Source organism: Prosopis cineraria, unplaced genomic scaffold (assembly GCF_029017545.1).
Source record: "Prosopis cineraria cultivar Desert tree isolate PC_DT_omini unplaced genomic scaffold, ASM2901754v1 PC1133, whole genome shotgun sequence".
In the NCBI taxonomy this organism is placed as follows: domain Eukaryota; kingdom Viridiplantae; phylum Streptophyta; class Magnoliopsida; order Fabales; family Fabaceae; genus Prosopis; species Prosopis cineraria.
Window position 1 is genome coordinate 1 of NW_026556458.1, and position 19,409 is coordinate 19,409.

The 19,409-nt window shown below is 30.8% G+C and overlaps 2 protein-coding genes across 6 annotated transcripts; both read left to right on the forward strand.

The window, feature by feature from the left end:
* Positions 1 to 5,715: 5,715 nt before the first annotated feature.
* LOC129299359 (ADP-ribosylation factor) lies at positions 5,716 to 9,472 on the forward strand. Of its 2 annotated transcripts, XM_054937821.1 has the most exons (8): positions 5,777 to 5,872; positions 6,371 to 6,417; positions 6,513 to 6,682; positions 7,812 to 7,882; positions 8,050 to 8,169; positions 8,680 to 8,798; positions 8,900 to 8,981; positions 9,201 to 9,472. In XM_054937821.1, exons 3-8 carry the CDS (start codon positions 6,535 to 6,537, stop codon positions 9,204 to 9,206), a joined length of 546 nt encoding a protein of 181 aa, XP_054793796.1. In that variant the 5' UTR covers positions 5,777 to 5,872; positions 6,371 to 6,417; positions 6,513 to 6,534; the 3' UTR covers positions 9,207 to 9,472. The 2 variants fall into 2 exon arrangements, with proteins under 2 accessions (XP_054793797.1, XP_054793796.1); XM_054937822.1 differs by lacking the exon at positions 6,371 to 6,417 and having other exon boundaries at positions 5,716 to 5,872.
* A 1,171-nt stretch (positions 9,473 to 10,643) lies between these two features.
* On the forward strand, positions 10,644 to 16,470 carry LOC129299361 (pantothenate kinase 1-like). Of its 4 annotated transcripts, none has more exons than XM_054937828.1 (12): positions 10,644 to 10,847; positions 10,995 to 11,183; positions 11,835 to 11,888; positions 12,044 to 12,163; positions 12,826 to 12,875; positions 13,246 to 13,362; positions 14,017 to 14,136; positions 14,238 to 14,332; positions 14,409 to 14,502; positions 14,644 to 14,775; positions 15,071 to 15,183; positions 16,069 to 16,470. In XM_054937828.1, exons 2-12 carry the CDS (start codon positions 11,132 to 11,134, stop codon positions 16,274 to 16,276), a joined length of 1,155 nt encoding a protein of 384 aa, XP_054793803.1. In that variant the 5' UTR covers positions 10,644 to 10,847; positions 10,995 to 11,131; the 3' UTR covers positions 16,277 to 16,470. The 4 variants fall into 4 exon arrangements, with proteins under 4 accessions (XP_054793803.1, XP_054793801.1, XP_054793804.1 ...); XM_054937826.1 differs by having other exon boundaries at positions 11,004 to 11,183; XM_054937829.1 differs by lacking the exon at positions 12,044 to 12,163 and having other exon boundaries at positions 11,004 to 11,183.
* The last annotated feature ends 2,939 nt before the right edge of the window (positions 16,471 to 19,409 follow it).

Sequence of the window (19,409 nt, forward strand, 5' to 3'; positions counted from 1 at the left end):
AAAAAATTATATATTTTTCAATTTTTTTGTTTGGGAGCACCAAAAAGTTATTTATCTTTGTCTTTTATTCCGCTTTCATTTTGCGTATCAAACAAGTGTTCAAAGTGGTTGCAAGCTAAATATCTCATTCAATATTTGAAGAGAAATTTATGGCACCCTTAAAGTTAAGGGAGAATGCCCGATACTTCAATACAGGAAAATTATAATAGTTGCTTTGTGGTTTAAAATTATCTTAAAATAAATTATAAATATTGATTCAAACTGCAAATAAAAATCCTGATTTCAAAGTAAAAGTTAAATAGGAATAATTAATCTTTTTGTCTCCAAGTTTTGGCTTGATTATTACTCATTCTCTTAACTGTAACTTATACAATTAGTCTTTGAATTGTTAACTTAGTTAAAAACTTGATTTCCTCCATTTAGAAAATTTATCCTTATCATTGATAAATCAAAGCTGAATCACGGTTGAGTTGTTAAACATGGCAAAAGCAGTTGATTCAGCAAGCATAAATCTTCAACGTTAATGGAGTTTCAATGCAAGTATGCTTGGAACTTTCTTGGCCAACAAGTCAAATCGCATATTCTTTGTTTTGCCATTTATTTTAAACAAAACAGATAGATTTTATATAGCTTGTACCAATATTTTATCGTGAGAATGACAAAAAAGTCTTAAAAGGATCATTTAATTTAAGTTAGGTTTCAATGTCTTTTTTAAAAATTTACAAATCCATCTTTTAAGTTTGCAGCTTATATATAATAAATTTACAACTTATTTTTTAATTTTTAACATGATTAAAAATAAAAAAATTTATTTTTTCTATTAAGTTAAATTTAAAATATAAGTTGTAAGTTCATCAAAACACAATTTTAAATTAAAATATAAATTTGTAAATTCTTAAAATTTAATATTTAAAACTTAATTTAAATTAATTAATCTTTTGGAGACTTTTTGTCATTCTCTTTATTTTATTTAGCATTGTGGCGGTCACTAGAAATTACATAACAACTCTTCTCATTTAACTTCAATGGAAACCAAAACTATTGAGGCGAAGAAGAGAAGCGTCCTTGGAAGCACCACAGCCAATTTTTAACAGCGTCATTAAACTGTTTTGCCAAGTTGGATGGTTGGGTGATGACTCAACATAAGTCAGGAATGTTAAGGATTAATTTTTAAAATGCTTGAAAGAAAATCAAATTAATAATTTGGGAATTAAGTTATATTGAGTTATAATTAAGAGATTGAGTTGTATTCGAGTCAAACTTGAAAAACAAAAAGATTAATTCTCTCATATAAATTTTTTATTTGTAATTAAAACTCTTAAACAATTATTTGATAATAGTTGTAACCTATCTCTCAAAAAAATGTTGTCAATGATGTCACTGTTAAAATTTTCTATTTTAGACTTATTGTCATTCTTCTTGAAGTTAAAGTGGATATAACAATTTAATTAAAAAATAGAGAGGTGTATGACAATTTTTTTTTGAGCATATGAGATTATGAGAACTACTCTTTCCATTCAATATTATAAGGCATGTTTAGCTAAATTACATTCCTATTAAATTAGTTAATTATTTTTAAAATTATACATTCTTTTCATATTTAGTTTTATTTAATAAAGTGTCACAATTAGAAAACTTTATTAATGACATTCTTAATTAAAGGTATTTTGAAAAAAAATCTTATTAGTTATACTTTGAAAAACTCAAAATATTTCATATTCTCTCTTTTCTAGATTATAAGATATTTTTGAAAGGAGATTCGACATCTTAAAATATAAGATATTTTGAAAATATCAATGTTTCATTAAATAATTTATTTAAATATTATTTTATTTTTTATTTAATTTATATTCATCTCACTTTTCAATATATAAATGGTAGGTATTTTTAAAGTCTATATTTTTATTTTAAAAAATAAAGTTGTTAAGTATATTTAATAAAACTTCTTGAGGTGTGAGATTTTATCTAAAAGTATTTTATAATTAAAAATAGATGGAGTATTTTTAAACATGATATTTTCAAAATATCCGTTATAATATGAATAAAATACAGTGACCTTTTTTTTTTTTTTTTTTTAAATTATAAAGGCTTTCCCTTTATTTTCAAAACCTTTATTTTAGTCCAATTTTTAACACTGTTAGGGATATTCTGTTAAAATTATAAAACACTTAATTTTTTTATTTATTTTAATTAAAAATTATAAAAATTAGAAAATGTGTTAAAAAAATTTATTCCTCCACTGGTATAAGGACTTCTAGTGCAATTAGTTTTTAAAGTAAAAGGAACAAACTACTCTTCATGAGTGAAAAATGTGTGTGTATAGGAAATTCACAACTGAAGATTTGTAAATAACAAAAAAGTCCAATTAGATTCATTTATTCACAAGAATATATATAAGTTTATACTTATACTAAATAAAATTTATAAGTTAATCAAATAAAATTAATAACAAAAGGTCCATAAAATAATAAGAAAACTCCAATTATTTAGATAAGAAATTCATTTATTCACAATAATTCATGTGGGTTTACACTTGTATTTGATGAGGAGAAAATTTATAAGTAATAGAAAAATTTACAACAGAAGATTCAAATATAATAAGAAAAATTTAATTGTTTACAACAAAGAGTCTATTTGTTTACATAAACAGTTTGTGTTTACATTTAATCATTTTCATTCAATAAGAGTAATTAGGTCATTTCAACAAGAAAAATAACTGCATTTGAGATCTTTGGATTTGCAAGGGAATATCAAAATTTATTGGGCTTGTAAATTATGTGATTCTCCCTTGTCTTATTCTCTCAATTTTTATATATGTAATTAGCTTTAATTTATGTTTATAAAAGTTAAACATCTTCAGTGAAATAATTTACTATAGATTCATAAATGAACCAATTGTTCACCGTTTTTTCATAAATCTTGTAGAATTAAAAATTTGAATTTAACCTTTCTTCTAACTCTTCAAATTAATTGGGCAATTGATATAATTGAGAAGATTTAATAGTGCTTGCCATTATTAAATTACAGAATTTAATTAAAAACATCATCCTTCCTTTGGATAATTGGATCAACATCTATGCCTAAATCACCGATAATTCCTAGCGATTAAAAGACAATCAAGACTCATATACAAGGCTGGAGCTTTCAATGCCATTTGTTTTTTTTTCCTCACGGAATTGTATTATTATTTTATTATTATTATTATTTTATTATTATTATTATTATTATTATTATATCCTTACTTCCGGATGAATTGTTCCACCATTCAATTGACAGAATCAGATTAGTAATTCTAACAACATTCATATTTAGGAGGGCAATTACTACGAAACATATACTCCTTCCGTTTAAAAATGTAAGATATTTTTTAAAAAGTTGGATATTAAAAAATATAAGGTATTTTTAATTTTTAGAAATATAATCATTATCTTTTTTCAAAAGCGCCCATATTAATAATAACTTTATATCTATCATAGGGTGTTTAATAGGGATAAGTATGTATGGAAAGATAGTGTTAGTTTGAAAGTAAGTAATTTACTTTATTAGGAGGTGAGATTCAGTTAAAAATGCCTTAAATTTTTTAACGGAGAGAATACTCTTTTATTTATTATCATAAGAATTTTTATGGAATATCATGTTAAAATATAATGCATTTTGAATTTAGAAAGTGTAATTAATGCAATTATTTTCACAAATGCCTTTAATTAGAGGTGTAATTAATAAATTTTTTAATTGAAATAATTTATTATATAAAATTAAATATAAAAAATTTATAATTTTAAATGTGATTAATAAACTTACCAAAATGCATAAATTAATTAATAGTACCTTATAATTATAATATTGAATCGATAGAGTGAATAGGTTAAAAATTAAGTGTTTCTTACCTTCCCCGATAAGTTATTGGATATAAAGTAGGCACTTGGCATTTAAACCGATGAAAACAGTCTATTTATGCGGCAGAAAACCGTGACACAAAATTGAAAGGAATAAATGACGAGGGATATTTCAACTTCAAATATTTATAAACGGAGAAGACAATGACATCGTTTTTTGAAGAAAAAAAAAGTGTTTAAATGTTATTTTAATAATCATTTGAGCATTTGAGAGCATTGTGAATTGTCAAAACCATGTATTAATGTCTGCATGAGTTTACATTTAATGACGTGAAGAGTATATGTGTCGTGGAATATTTCTTCTGTTTTGAAATATTTGTCGTTCTCACAGATTAAAAATATAATTAATTAATTAATTAATATATAAAATTGTACTCCACCAATTTTTAAATATAAGCAAATTTTAATCAAATAACTTAATTTAAAAAAAATTAATTAATAATTAATCCTGCAATAGATATGTCTATATTAGTACTCCTTTCATCTCAAATTATAAAATATTTTTAAAAAAATTTAACATTTTAAAATATAAGACGCTTTGATAAAATAAAGGTTTTATTAATAACACTTTTTTAATATTACCCTTCCCATTTATTCTGTCTTTTTAATATTCTTTTATTAATGTAATATTAAATGAAGGTCATTTTTAAAAATTTATATTTTTGTTTTAAAAAGTAAGGTTGTAAAATATATTTAATGAACATTATTGATATATGAGATTTTATTTAAAATATTTTATAATTTAGAGTAGAGGGAGTACCTAGCCCTAAACAAGATTGCCTTCAATAAAAAAAATGCATATGGGTGATGAAAAAAGTTAATTAATCTTAATAATTGTATTTGAAACTAAGAATTTTTATATTAAAATGTCCTTCTAATTAATCCTTTAATAGAAGACAATTTAGAAAATAATAATTCTATCAAAAAGTCAAAAAAATGTCATAAATACTTTTTAAAAAGGGTTAAGGGTTATTTTGTTTATGAACTATATATAAAAAATTACAAAATGTTCTTGAACTCAATTATGAATCATTCTGTTCTTTAATTTTAAAAATTTTCTCTATCATCCTTTGGATATCAAAACACTTACATTCATTCAGTGGGTTTTATAATTTTTTAAATATTTTTTATTAAATTAATGATCATTTTTGTCCTTTAACTACTATTTCAAAAGTTATTTTTGCTCAATTCAACTATTTTAAAATAAAAAATATAATGTGAAACTCACTAACGATGAGAAAACAGCATAATGATAAGGAAATAAATCTTTAAAATTAAAAAATAAAATTAATTTATAATTAAGTTTAGAAACATCTATAACCTTTTGTATATAATAAACCCTAATCCTTTTAAAAATTATTGTTATGCTAATAAAACAAATGCAATGAACCATATGAAAGTTTTGCTTATTTAGAGAATAGAGGTAGTATTTTCCAGAAAATAATGGAGTGGAATATTTTTATTATATTTGTCCTTAATTTAATTTTATGTAATATGTTAACAATATTTTAATGTGAATAAAATAAAAATATCATTAATTATGTTTTGTAATAAGTTTAAAAAGATAAATAACATGAAACAATTTTTTCTAAAAATAAATATATCCAAACTGAAGGAGTACTTCACATAATATTTAAAAATTTATAAAAAAGGGCATTAAATTAAAATAAAGTTAATTGCATATGTTCAGTCAAAGGCAATAAATTAAAAATAGCTGGTGCTTTTGGAAGCTTCCAAACAGCGTTACACGGACACGGACGCAGAGACACTCAGTGACCAATCCCGTAGAGGGGCATTTTCGTTATTTTTAGCACATGGGGGCAAACAATTGAGGTACCCCCGCTCTCGTCGTTATAAGTTCGCTCATGTTGACGCTACTCGCCTTTCATTTCGCGTTGGTCTGAAGCTTCTTTCTCCTCTCTCGTATCCCTCTCTGGTTTTTGTTGCTAGATCTCTCTCAAGCTGTTTCTTTAGAGGTATATTCTAAATTGAGATCCTTGTTTAGTCAGCTGTTTCCGATGCGTTCCTGAAAACGTGTTTGATATTATTTTAAATTCGTGTTTCCTTTGGATTTCGATTCCGATCGGGGTTTTTAGCGTTTGGAAAATTTGTTTTCTATGATAATTTCGAGATCATATTGGAATGAATTTTCGATTTGCGATTCGATTTGTGTTTTGCATCTTGTTATTTCTCATATCTCTTGATCTGAGCATTTCGGGAACGAGCTTTTCAGATCGTTTCGCTTTTTCCTGTCTTTGTGTCGCATCGGATCGGAAATCTAAGAAATTTGCTGTTAATTACTTCTTTGGTGCGTTTTATCTTTTTTTTTTTGTCACGAAAACGTTTTATGTTTTTGACCAACCACGAAAACGATTATTTGATTCGATTCAATTTGCATGGATTCGCTTCTTCTCTTAACTCGAGAGCTGGCCAAATCCCATGACACTAACTCAATTCTTTCTGTACGCTGTTAGTTTGATGAATTTTCGAGGAAATCTCTCGACCATTCAATAAGTTATAGGTCGATTTTTGTTTCATTTAATATAGTTTATTGGTTGGAATTTTTTCAGAATAAATTAAGGCTGGTTAAATTTGAATGGAATTTGAAATATGTAGGGATCCAAAGGCTGAAGGAGAAATGGGGTTGACATTCACTAAGCTTTTCAGTCGGCTTTTTGCCAAGAAAGAAATGCGAATTCTGATGGTTGGTCTTGATGCTGCTGGTAAGACTACTATTTTGTACAAGCTCAAGCTTGGTGAGATTGTCACTACAATCCCTACCATTGGTAAGTTTCTGGCCTTCTCTTTGAGTTGAAAGACCTAGAATTCAGTATCTATGTTGTGTGCTTTGGTTTCTTAGTATTGGTTAATGATGTAATAATTTTAATACCACTACAACAGCAAGCTTTATCTCACTAAGTGAAATTTAATAATTTCAATGATTTCTATAATAAGAATATTTGGTTACAAATTTTCATTGTGCATCCTTTGTGCATTTTATCGTCCTTTGCAAATTATAACAGTTTTCTAAGGCCCTTAGGTAAATGAATTACAGCTTGTAAATGTGAACGGAGGAATCCATTTTAAAATGAATACTGAGAATCCAGTTGGTGTTGGTTATTTTAGATTTGACCTAGTAGCTGATGCTTGATATGAGATTCAGGATGCAGCTTGTTGCAATCATTGTGCCTATGCTTTCAATCAATTATAATAATACTTTCAAGGTTTAACAATCTATCATAATTTACAGTATGCTCATTTTTCTTACGCTTATTTCTTTACCTATAATTCTTATATCTATATTTGGTAAAATTTGAAGAATGAGCATTCCGACCTGATTCTTCATGCATGAAGTATTATTATTTGTTAGTATTGTTATATATTCTCTGGGTCTTATGTTGGGGCATGATATCAATTTACCTAGGTTGGATTCTTAATTTGTCAGAGGGAGTCGGTTTTGGTCTCTTCATTAAATACCGTTCTTGTTAGAATTAAGGTAGAGCACAGTAAAATACCTTAGTCTTTTTTTTTTTTTTACCAGAGATATCTGGGTATATCTAGATTATTATTTATGTTATCATAGGATTATTTTTGTTATTTTGCTTATCTTTCAAGATTAGTGTTAGTGTTTAAACAATATTTTTTTAATATTTCTAGGGCTCTATAAACAGCCTTAAGGTCTTTCATTGTAAGCAGACCTTTTGATTGATTAAATAAAATTGAGCATTTTCTTTGTCGCCCCACTCTTTCTCTTCTCTTCTCTCTCCTTTCTCCTCTTGCTCTTAGCCTTCTGTTTTCGCATCACAGATGCTGACATTTTATCAAGCTGTTATGTTTATCAATACTCAATTGTTAAGTCTGTTCTTTTATTGCTATGTAAGGCTGACTTTTAGGACATAATACCTTGTCTTTCAGGGTTCAATGTGGAGACTGTGGAATACAAAAACATTAGCTTCACTGTTTGGGATGTTGGTGGCCAGGACAAGGTGTTAACTTTGATCATAGTTACTAATAAAACATGCATAAATCTGTAAGAAGATGCATCTTCTTATAAATCAACTTAATATATGCATCTTCTTACAAAAGCATTCTGGTTGTCTGAGATATTTTCTATCGGAGGTCAGTGGTTGATTATATATGTTTGATTATGCAGATTCGTCCCCTGTGGAGGCATTACTTCCAGAACACACAGGGTCTTATATTTGTTGTAGACAGCAATGACAGAGATCGGGTTGTTGAGGCCAGAGATGAGTTACATAGGATGTTGAATGAGGTACTTCAATCATAGTTGCTAATAAAACATGCATAAATTTGTTACTGGTCTTGAAATGATGAGATTGTTCCTTGTCTCTACTGATAGTTGCTAATAAAACATGCTTCCAGAGTTCCAGTGGAAATTTTCATCATTTTTCTGTGTCTTAAATTGAGTCTCTGACTATGCTGTGGATGATGCATATCGACTGATCTTCAGAATTTGTCAACATCATTCTTCCCTGATACTTGCACTAATCTGCTGTTGTAGGTTTACCGTACAGGAATTTTCAATAGTATTATTTCCTTGTTAATTCTTGTGTTATAATTGTCAAATTGGATTTAATATTTTGGAGTTGCTTGACCTGTTTTTAACTTGTCAAGCTCCTGGGAAGGATTGTTTTCCTTTGCACCACATGATGTAAATAAGGATAATGTTATTCATCTTTTGCTTCCTCTTGTTTCTTTGTTTTAAATAACCAGTGATAAATATGTTTAAATTTCATTTTTGTCTTTCCCTTAATCATCTTAGGATGAATTGAGAGATGCGGTCTTGCTTGTATTTGCCAACAAACAAGATCTTCCTAATGCAATGAATGCTGCTGAGATCACTGATAAGCTGGGTCTCCACTCTCTCAGGCAGCGACACTGGTATGTATTTTATTCATGGTTCGTCGCTATGTATTTTATTCATGAATCCCTTGTTTTGTATTAATACCGCCTATCTTGACATGGACTCCCGGTTCTTCCAGGTACATCCAGAGCACCTGTGCTACTTCTGGGGAAGGCCTTTACGAGGGCCTGGAATGGCTCTCCAACAACATTGCCAACAAGGTAACAGCTGGTTCCTACTCTTGCAGATATTGACATAAAAAATGTGAACATTTAAGTTCATGTAGGTGGATGCACCATGCATTGTGTTTATATGTGCTTGTTTTTCCAATGGCATTAGACCATATTTTTAAATCCTTATTCACAATTGTCGCTGCCTTTGCCAAATGATATTCAGAAATTGCAGAGATTTTTTTTCAATTGATCTTTCTCTCATTCCAGGCTTAATGTTCGTTGGGAGTTACATTTTGGAACGGCTATTCTGGATGCAGGGGTGAATATTATCTAGTTTTTTTTGGTCCTCTTCTGAGACTAATTCGATTTGTGTTCTTTATCAGCGGTCTAGGATATTTCGGAGGGTGAAATTGTAGTGGAAATTTATTTCTTGGATTATGTGATATGTAATACATGAGATTTTCATTGGATTTGGATGCCAGGTATGGAACTGGAAACTAATTTGCTGCGCCATCCCAATCTAAAATTTATTTTATGCATGCCTTCCAAGTTTCTTGCAACTCTTACACGCTCATGGTTGAAAACTATTCTCTCGTAATAATCACACCCCACTCAAGGCTGAACATGTTTTCAGTTGTGGGCTCACTTCGCCTCACTCTAGGCAGCATGCTGTTCAACCCAAACAGCGAACTCGGTCCGTTAGGGTATGTTGAGCCTCCAATTTGCCAAGGGACCATGAACTCGCTAGTCTTTCGTGTTATTCCTCGTTTGGAACGTCAAGCTCAATCCTTTAGATTGATTATGGCAGTGTGTTTGGTCCAGGTGGATCACTATTGTAAGCACTCGAATAGTTGTAAAATCTAAATCTGCCAAATCTCTGCCAGCAGATATACGTGAAGCCGGAAAATTCCAGTTTTGGGTTGGTCTTTGTTGGTGGTGGTTATTTTTACCAGCAAGCATCTTTCTACTGAAGATGATAGTGTTTGAAGTACTTTCAGGCACCAAATGTGGGGTTTTTATCTCAGTGGAGAATGAATTTTAGTTTGTCAATTGTAAGGGGCCACTTCATTTTGCTAGACTTAAATTACTGCTGGTTAGTGATTGGTTATGCCTTAAGATAGACAAATGTGCTGGCTTGTCTGGGGTTTAACGTACAGGATAATTGGGCGGGTGGCTGATGTCCCCAGAATTGAGGGAAGTTGGGGACAAGTCACATGGTTGGCACTTGGCTGGCTGGTTGCAGAAGGAAATGGAACAAATTTTGCTGAAGGCGGAGGGAATTGATTCCATAGCGGCCTCCGAGAAACGCTCAATGCCTCAATTTCCATGGAATAATTTCGAGTCGGCAGGAATTTGGATATCTACCGGGCCCTCCATTGAAAGCTTTCTTTGTAGAATGGGCGGTGCCCTCAAGGTGTCTAATGTCCGTACAGTGCAAATGGACAATGTTAACTCAATCAAATCTCAATGAAACTGCCAATAGTTTACTCCGCAACACATTAAAAAGCCACTTGCTTAATTTTTTAAAATTAACAGAAAAATGATAAATTCAGCTATTAAAAAAAAAGGAGGAGTTTGGAATTTAAAGAACTCTTTCTGAGGTCATGATCCTTTCTGTTGAATTCATTTTTTTGAACGCGCGCGTGTATAAAAAAATCAATGTATTTAAATCTCGTGGAATTCCCAATCCATCAAATATTCAAATCGCAGCTTGGTTCACCGCCACTTCATTGGTGCCATTGACTGAACCACCGATGAAGTCAAAGTTCTCCCATGTTTTGCTTAAAACAGGGATAGGATTTCATAACTTCAACGATAAAAGATAATCAAATAAATTTTGATTCTTCCCTCGCAACTTTGGGTTATTCCAGAGCAGCATCCCTTGCACTGACTTTCCAGTGTTCTCCGGAAAATGTAAATAATTTACTTTGATATGGACTGGTTAATGATCGCATAATCTTTTCTTTCCACACGATTCTTTAAAGTGATGGACTGGTTAATGATCGCATAATCTTATCTTTCCGCACGATTCTTTAAAGTGAATAATCATATACACGTCAGTTCTTGCAGCTTTTTAGTGATGAGGGAGGAGCTCGTTGCAGTTCTTACTTCTTAGTGCCCTTGATGTATAGAATTCCGTGACTAGCATACTGAAGCTTAGCAGACAACTGAAGCTAGATATCAAAGCCGAAAGAAATATGGATCCGAATCATTCTGATTATATATATCATCTCGCTGTGGATGTTGGGGGTAATTCTTGAACTATATCTTTTTTAGAGTTGAGTGTCATATATTTGGTTTTCTTCATTCGAGCTCTTTTCGGAGTATTTACTTAACGCATTTCTGGGTTACAGTCCTTTACCTGAAAATCTAAACAATTATCGGGTGGTTTTCCATGTATGGTTGGGTACTTAGCCTCTTTTGCTTCTTAATTGTCCATCATGTTAGTGGACTGGTGGACTACAGAGGGTTTCTTGGAGGTTGTTTAGCTCGGAAATCAAGCTTACTGATCAATTGAATGTGTTGAGTTTCTCGAGCCGATTAAATGAGGGTCTCCATTAGCTTCAAATGTTTCGTTTAATCGAAAGTCAAAACATAATATATAATTTTTTTTTTTAAACAAAGTCTCAATTATGTGATGATAGAATGCACAAAATATAACATAACAATTAACGTAAAAAATCTGCACCTCAGTTTTTTCCTCCTAATAATCTATTTTGGGCTTTCGAAATGAAAATGACACTTCGGAGTGATTATGTCAATGTATTTAGCGACGATGCTACGATTATCTGTTAATAACCTGCTCCTAGAAAATGCGTGTTTAATACTGAAACTTCTGAAGAAAAGTTCTGCTTAGCTTTGCTGCTTCTTGTCAAACCATAATGTTGTCTGTGTTGGCAGGTTCTCTTACCAAGCTAGTTTGCTTCACAAAGAACGAGGATCATCCTGATGATGGTGGGGAGGATATATCTTTTTTTTTTTTTCTTTTTTGTATGATACATAACTTTCATCATAGGCAAAGGATATATCTTTTGAAATGGTCAATTTCCGTAGACTAGATATTGGGTTTTTTCAATCAGCTTATTTAACCTTTTGAATATTATTGATAGAATCCAAAGCTAGTGGAAGCTGTCCTGTTCTCAAAGGGAGGATTAATTTTAAGAAGTTTGAAACAAGCAAGATAAATGATTGTTTAGAGTTCATTAAATCCATGAAGCTTCATCTAGGAGGTACGGTGCAGTCGCAGAACTGTGTTTATTTGTTTTTGCAACTCTAAATGGTCTTTTATCTAAATATAAGCAAATGTTGGGGAAGGGGGATGCTTTGATCCTTGAATCTTTCTGACTTGTCATCAATTCATACTGATCTTAAATAAGCGCCTGTTCTAGGTCAAATTGAATTTCTCCACTGTGCTGCTTGCTTGATCTCAAATTTGTAGTGTCATAATTTTGCTGAATGGAATTTCTAATTTCTTCTTGCTAGCCCGAACAAAATATGATTTGTATCTCTTAGTTGATTTTAAATTTTTTTTCTTTACATCTCTATCTAGCTGGTTGCTGTCATAATAGTTCATCTCCATCTGATTTTTACTAAGTAATTGCTAGAAAATTTCCAATATTTGTTTCTAGATAAGCCACCAGGACTGGGTTAGTGGCAAGGGCTTTGAGAATTTTGTTGGAATTCTTGGGTTGGAACCTCCATCCTCTTGTTGTAGCAAATAGCAAAAACAAATAAGATTTAATTCGTTTGTATTCGAGTCTCAAGCCCACTTTGAAGGCACTCCGAATCTTTTCATGTCTGCTACTTTTAATTTTTTATTTTTTAAGAAAGTTGTTAACACGAAGCTCTCTGCTACCTCAAGCAAACAATTTTTAACTGATAATGAATTCAGGGAGCCAACAGCAGCGGGATGGTCCTGGAAGGCAGATGACAGCTGTTAAGGTAATCAAGTGGAAATGTTGGAATGTGATCATGAAGTATCACTACTTCCCAAACTTCATCTAGAAGATTTGATTTGAGAAAGATCTATAATCTAAAAAATAGTAAATGATACAAGTTTGTCTCTGCTTTGGATTTCATGTTTAGACAGACAATCTTAATCCTTACCTCTTGTACATGGCTTTTTTCAGTGTAATAGGATAACTTATTCTGAATAAAATCATTAGACATTGAAATAAAATCAGTAGTTTCTACACAAAAGTTATGTTTCAATTGTAACTGTTTCATTTAATGGCCGTTATTCACATTATTTCATAAGGAAATTAAATTAATGTTTTGTACTTCTCAAAATTGAAAAAACATTGCTGAGAAGGCAACAGGTGGTGGTGCACACAAATATGCAGATCTTTTCAAGGAGAGACTTGGGATCAGTCTTGAAAAGGAAGATGAAATGGATTGTCTTGTAGTAGGGGCAAATTTTCTGCTTAAGGTGAGATCCTTGAACCGCATACAAATTCTTTTATCTGGTTAGTACAAAGTATAATTCAAACATTTTATTAACTTTAACCTATTATATGATTTTAAATCATTTTTCCATGTCATTAAAAAAAATAATTTCTATTGTCCCAAAAGACTAACGTATGTATGTGGACAATTGTGAAAATTTGACCGCACATAATGGATTTGATGTTGTAAGGGGAACCTGTTATGTAAGGCATATAATTTGCGGAATTTGATGAGCCTTGTCCCGGAACTTGGAAGATATTTTCTTATTATTTATTTCTTTCAGAGATGTAATTGAACTAGAGTATACTAAATGATTAAATTAAGGACTTCCAACTGGCAAATCTGAACATGCATGTTTGAGCTGTATGCACAAATATCTTTTCATTCTGAAACTCCATGATTGATTTGATTGGGGTTTTTGCACAGCATTTCACCAAATATCTTTCTGAGTCAGTGCTTGAAAGAAAAGAACACAAAATTTTCTTTTCTTTTTCCTTTTGGTTTTTAGAGGGATTTAGTTGTTACTATATCTTTTCAATTTGCAGTAATGGCTAGTTGTTTGGCCTTGCCTCTCTTATGTGCCTTGAGAATTTTTCCGCAGAAAATCTCATCTTTATTTTGATTTATCTTTCTATAGGTGGTACGCCAGGAAGCTTTCACCTACATGGATGGTCAAAAGAAATTTGTGAAGATTGAGCACAGTGATCTGTATCCCTATCTTCTAGTTAACATTGGGTCAGGTGTTGGAATGTATAAGGTTACTATCAAGCAAGTTACATCACTTGCTCTTTGATTCCAATTCTGATTATGTAATATTTCTGAAGTACTTATGATGATTCTTTCATTGTTTTGATATAGGTGGATGGAGATGGCAAGTTTGAGCGAGTGAGTGGAACAAGTATTGGTGGAGGTACTTTCTGGGGTTTGGGAAAGCTTTTAACTAAGTGCAAGAGGTTAATTTTCCCGACTTGTTGATTACTGTTTGTTTAAAGATTCATTGGACTACCAGTAATGCACTTTCTGGTTCAGTTTTGATGATTTGCTGGAATTAAGTTACCGGGGGAACAACAGAGTGATAGATATGCTTGTTGGAGATATTTATGGAGGAATGGACTATTCAAAGGTAAGACTAGTGAAACTGTGAAAGTACAAGCTTAACCTGAGTATACAAATTAATGATTTACAGTAAGTCAAGATTGTTCAGTTTTGAATATACTCTCTTATGGTTCTTGAGCACACCATATTCTCCTTTGATTGGTAACAGATAGGTCTTTCGTCAACTACAATAGCTTCTAGTTTTGGGAAGGTAATTTCTGATAATAAGGACCTTGAAGATTACAAACCTGAAGATATTGCTCGATCTCTTCTAAGAATGATCTCAAATAATATTGGACAGGTCAGTTGTAGTTACAGCACATGTGCACGTGTGTGTGAAATATGGATTTGTTTGGAGAAAAAAAATGAATTTCTGCTGCGATGAGGTTTTGTAAAAGGTGTTGTGGATGAAAATATAGAGAAACTTTTTTACTTGCGGAACCAACATAGAATTTTACAGGTGGGAAACTGATACCTATACATGGAATGTTTAAATAACCTTACTCAAGAGTGAAGACCACCTGCATGTATTTTATATCAGGCTTGGGAAGTGAAGTAAATGAGGTATTTGATTTGTTTTTTCTTTTGCATCTCAGATCTCTTACTTAAATGCTCTTCGATTTGGGCTTAAGAGGATATTTTTCGCTGGATTTTTTATTCGGAACCATCCAAGCACAATGGACACACTATCTGTTGCTGTTAATTTCTGGTAAGTGTTTAGGAAGTTCCCTCTGTAGCCCCATCCAATTTAGTGCTTTGTAACTAGGTATAGTAGGGCATATCAGTTTGTCTTTACTCATGACTGAACAGATCAGGAAATTTAAGACAGAATTATTAAACATCTCTTTAAGACGATCTTTAAAGCTTAGGGTAATATAATTCTCAAGAAATACCAAAGGAAAGAAATGCCGTTCAGAATGATCAAATTATAAGATCTTTGGCAGTTCTGGAAAACATTAGTATTCGTCCATATTGCTATGATTTTCACAGAAAATGCCAAGTAGGATTTTCTTAGAGCAGCAAGCAGGGGGTTAATTGTTGAGGAAGACTGAATTGTAAATTGATTGAAGTAGCTTACAGAAAATAGACGGACCAAGTTAGTCATGAAGCTATACACAAGCATGTTAAGGTAACACTAAAAAGTTATCCCCTCTATTTAAAAATATAAGGCATTTTTTGAAGGATTTGATGTTACAAAATGTAAGGTATTTTTAGTCTTTCAAGATGTAATTATTGCCTTTTCACTAAAAGTGCCACTATCAAATAAATATTTGTATTTATCTTAGGGTGACCTACCCTATTAAATGGAGGTAAATATAAAAAGATAAAGTTAGTTTGAAGAGAAGCAACTACTTTATTGGGGGTAATATTTGGTTAAAAATGTCTTATATTTTTGAACGGAGAGAATATGTGTCTTGTATGCTTACATGTCATTATGTCAATATATGGTTGGCTTGGTTCATCTATCTGTCTGATTTGTGGAAGGTTTTGGCGTGACCTCTGAGCCAATTTGTTGTTGCCCATCTTTCTTTCTGCATAATTACAATTAGGGAACCATAAAGAGGAAAATATACAATTGTTTTCATCATGACAGGTCCAAAGGCGAGGCAAAAGCAATGTTCTTACAGCATGAAGGTTTTCTTGGAGCTATGGGTGCTTTCATGAGTTCTGATAAGCACGGCGTCCAGGAATTGTTGGTGAAGCAAGCAGAGCAACCAAATCCTGTGAGTAAAACACAAGTTCCGCTAGATGGAGAGTTCAATGCAGATCAAAGTATAGAGTGCATTTTCTACGAAGCTTAGATGAGGCAATTCTAGGCTGTCTCTGCATGACCTGCATTTCTGACTTAATGCAGTTTGTACTTTGTATTCTGTAGAATGTTTGTCAGGTGTAACACCATAATGTGACAAATAATCGACACTTGAAATTAAAGCAACATAGAAAATAAGAATGATGGACATGCCTAATGCCTTGTAGAAAAGCTAAAGATGTTTAAGATTGCATGACTACATTAACTGTAACCTTTTCACGTTCTAGCGGATTCTTTTTCTTTTTCTTTTCTGAAGTTGGACGGGTTTTCTTTCTGCTTCTTTGATTCACAGTTGGACAATTGCGAATAACAATTAAATAAAAAATATATTATGCTTATAAAAATATCCATAAATCCGATTAATCACAATCAAACATACAATAGTGAGACAAATTTTAATAAATTATTCATTTATCCTTCCTAATCATATTTGATTTTTTCATGTTTAGTGATGATAGAGCAGCCCAATAGTGTTGCGTAATATATGCAACTGACTAATTTAAAAAGATAAGGCTTGTGGCTTTATATACCTAGTGTTTAGTGTTGATTTCAGGTCTAATAATAAATAAATATATATATATATATAGAAACAAAGAATGAGACTTAGTGAAATAAGATTCCTTGTTATTGGAGTCAATGGCCCAAGAACATGATTTGTTCCATATAGGGGATATCACTTAGTGGAATAAGATTCCCCGTTATTGATGTTGTAGTGTTTGGTGTTTGGCATGCCAACAACCAATATGCGAAAAAGAAACTGAGATAACTCCCTATCCAGCTTTCTGGCGATTGTTGTATCACATCACAAAAATTATAATCTCGGGTAATAATGTACCATATATCTGAGAGACTGACAAAATAAAAGCTTACAAGGTCAACTTCCTCTCTTTCTGTACATTCCCTATTTTTTGTTTATTATTATTTTTTTAATCTAAACATACATGGTGCATCTGTAACATCCCAATTTAAATTTTAATAGTTAATTTGGGTTAATAAAAATTTTGAAAAGTATTATTAAATTATTATTATAAAAAAAAGTATGAAAAAAAAATAAATAAAAATAAAAAAAATAATAATAATAAATAAAAAAATAAAATATTATTAAATTATTATTATTATAATAATAAAAAGAAAGAAAGGAAAAGAAAGGAAGAAGAAGGAGAAAACGAATTTGCTTCGTCCGCCGCCTCAACAGTAATAATAATAAAATAATAATAAAAAGAAAAGAAGAAGAAGAGAGAGAAAATAATTTTAAAAAAAATGTGGGACCCACTGAATTTTTATAAAAACTCACCTGTTTCTTCATTTCTTCATTCCTTCTTTCGTGCGTGAGCTTCGGCAGAGAGAGCATCTGTGAGCCAAATTCACCGGTGCTGGGTTTTAAGGTAAGAGTTTTTAATAGGATATTTAGGGTGTGATTTTAAGCTTTTCAAGACTAAGTAAGTGTTCTAAAAATTTTTCTTAGTCATCCTTCTTCTTTAGTTTCTGAGTTTGTAGTGGTAGAAAATTTAAGATCTGAAAGAGGGATGAATTTATGTTGAATAAATATGGTTTTTGAGGTTGTCAGTAGTATAATAAATGTTATAGAGTATAAATTTGTTAATGATCTTTGAATTTATGGCTTATGGATCAAATTCTAAACTAGATCTGAAAATATATGTTGATTTATTGAGGTTTAGATGATTATTTGGGATGAGAAATGAATTATTATGGTTATAAGATTATGATTCTAAGCTAGAGACTTAATTTTTAATTTTTGGGTATTTTAGGTACGAATTTATAAAATAAAAAGAAAATTTTGATAATAGAAATTAGTTTAAAATTTGATTTTTAGATTATCAATGTTTATTGATAATTAAAAGAGGAGTTAAAAATTATACTTAATAGTATTAACTATAGATTTGTATTAAGATTGAGATTAAGAATTATGTTATATTTTTAATTCTATTATTAGAATTATTTTATTAGTTTCAAAAATTGAAACTAATATTTATAATAATATGTTATTTGTAGATTGTATTACTGGTGAAGATTGTGGTGAGAGAGAAATTTTAAGGAATAATTTATTGAAAAAGCCACAAGGTAACCATGCTTTTAATTTGTGATTAGTGTTACTTCTTGTTAATTGGGTGATTATTGAGAAAATTATGAATTTTGTAATATTGTATAATTGTGCAATATTATTATGAATTTGTTTAATTATTGTGGGAGGTGTTGGGAGACTTGCTATTGTTGTTGTATTTATGTGCCACGTGGTACGCCCCTATTGGAGCTCAATAGGTGGTTTGTAAGGGCTCGGGCTAATCTACCTTTGGCCGGGTAATTTAGTACCGAGTGAGGGCTACGGCTCGAGGTTAATGGAGGGATATAAGGATGGTTGTTTGTGTTTATTATAATATTTCTTATATTTGTTAGAATTATATTATTTTTAATTCTCACTTAGTAAGCACACACTTAACTGTTTGTATACACTATCATAAATTGGCTTTGGTTACTGGGACTTTTGAGTCTCATTATGTGGTTAACAATTTTCAGGAGAAGAGCCAAGAGTGACACGTGGAGGAGTCCCAGAGGCTTAGTGGTATAGATCCACTGTCTCTTTTGGGTATTTAATTTATGATTTATAATGTGTTATATTGCCAATATTAAGACTTTTTTATGTTTATTGTCAATTATATGAATATATAAATGTAATCATGCCTTTCAAACTATTTCTATTTTTAGTACAATTTGGATGACTGTAATTTTAATATTTGGTTTACTTTGGATTGGTTAAAATGGCATGATTATAAGGCCAAATAACTGGCTTGTGTTGAAAATTGACTAAATTACTTATTTTACTTGTTGGGAGTATAAGGATGGACAAATGTGATTTAGTTTACTTGTTGGGAGTATAAGGATGGACAAATGTGATTTAGCCTAATGGCATGTGGGAGGTAAAAATTTATCTGAAATGTTATAGTGTGTGAGTTGAAGCCAATTATAAAATATTTTATATCGAAATTATTGATATAAAAATGTGTTGGGTGGCTGTAACCCAACTATGGTTGAGTTAAATTATTTAAAAAAAAAAAATTTGGTGTGTTACAGCATCTGTTTTCTAAATGCATAAGATCCAAATCCCA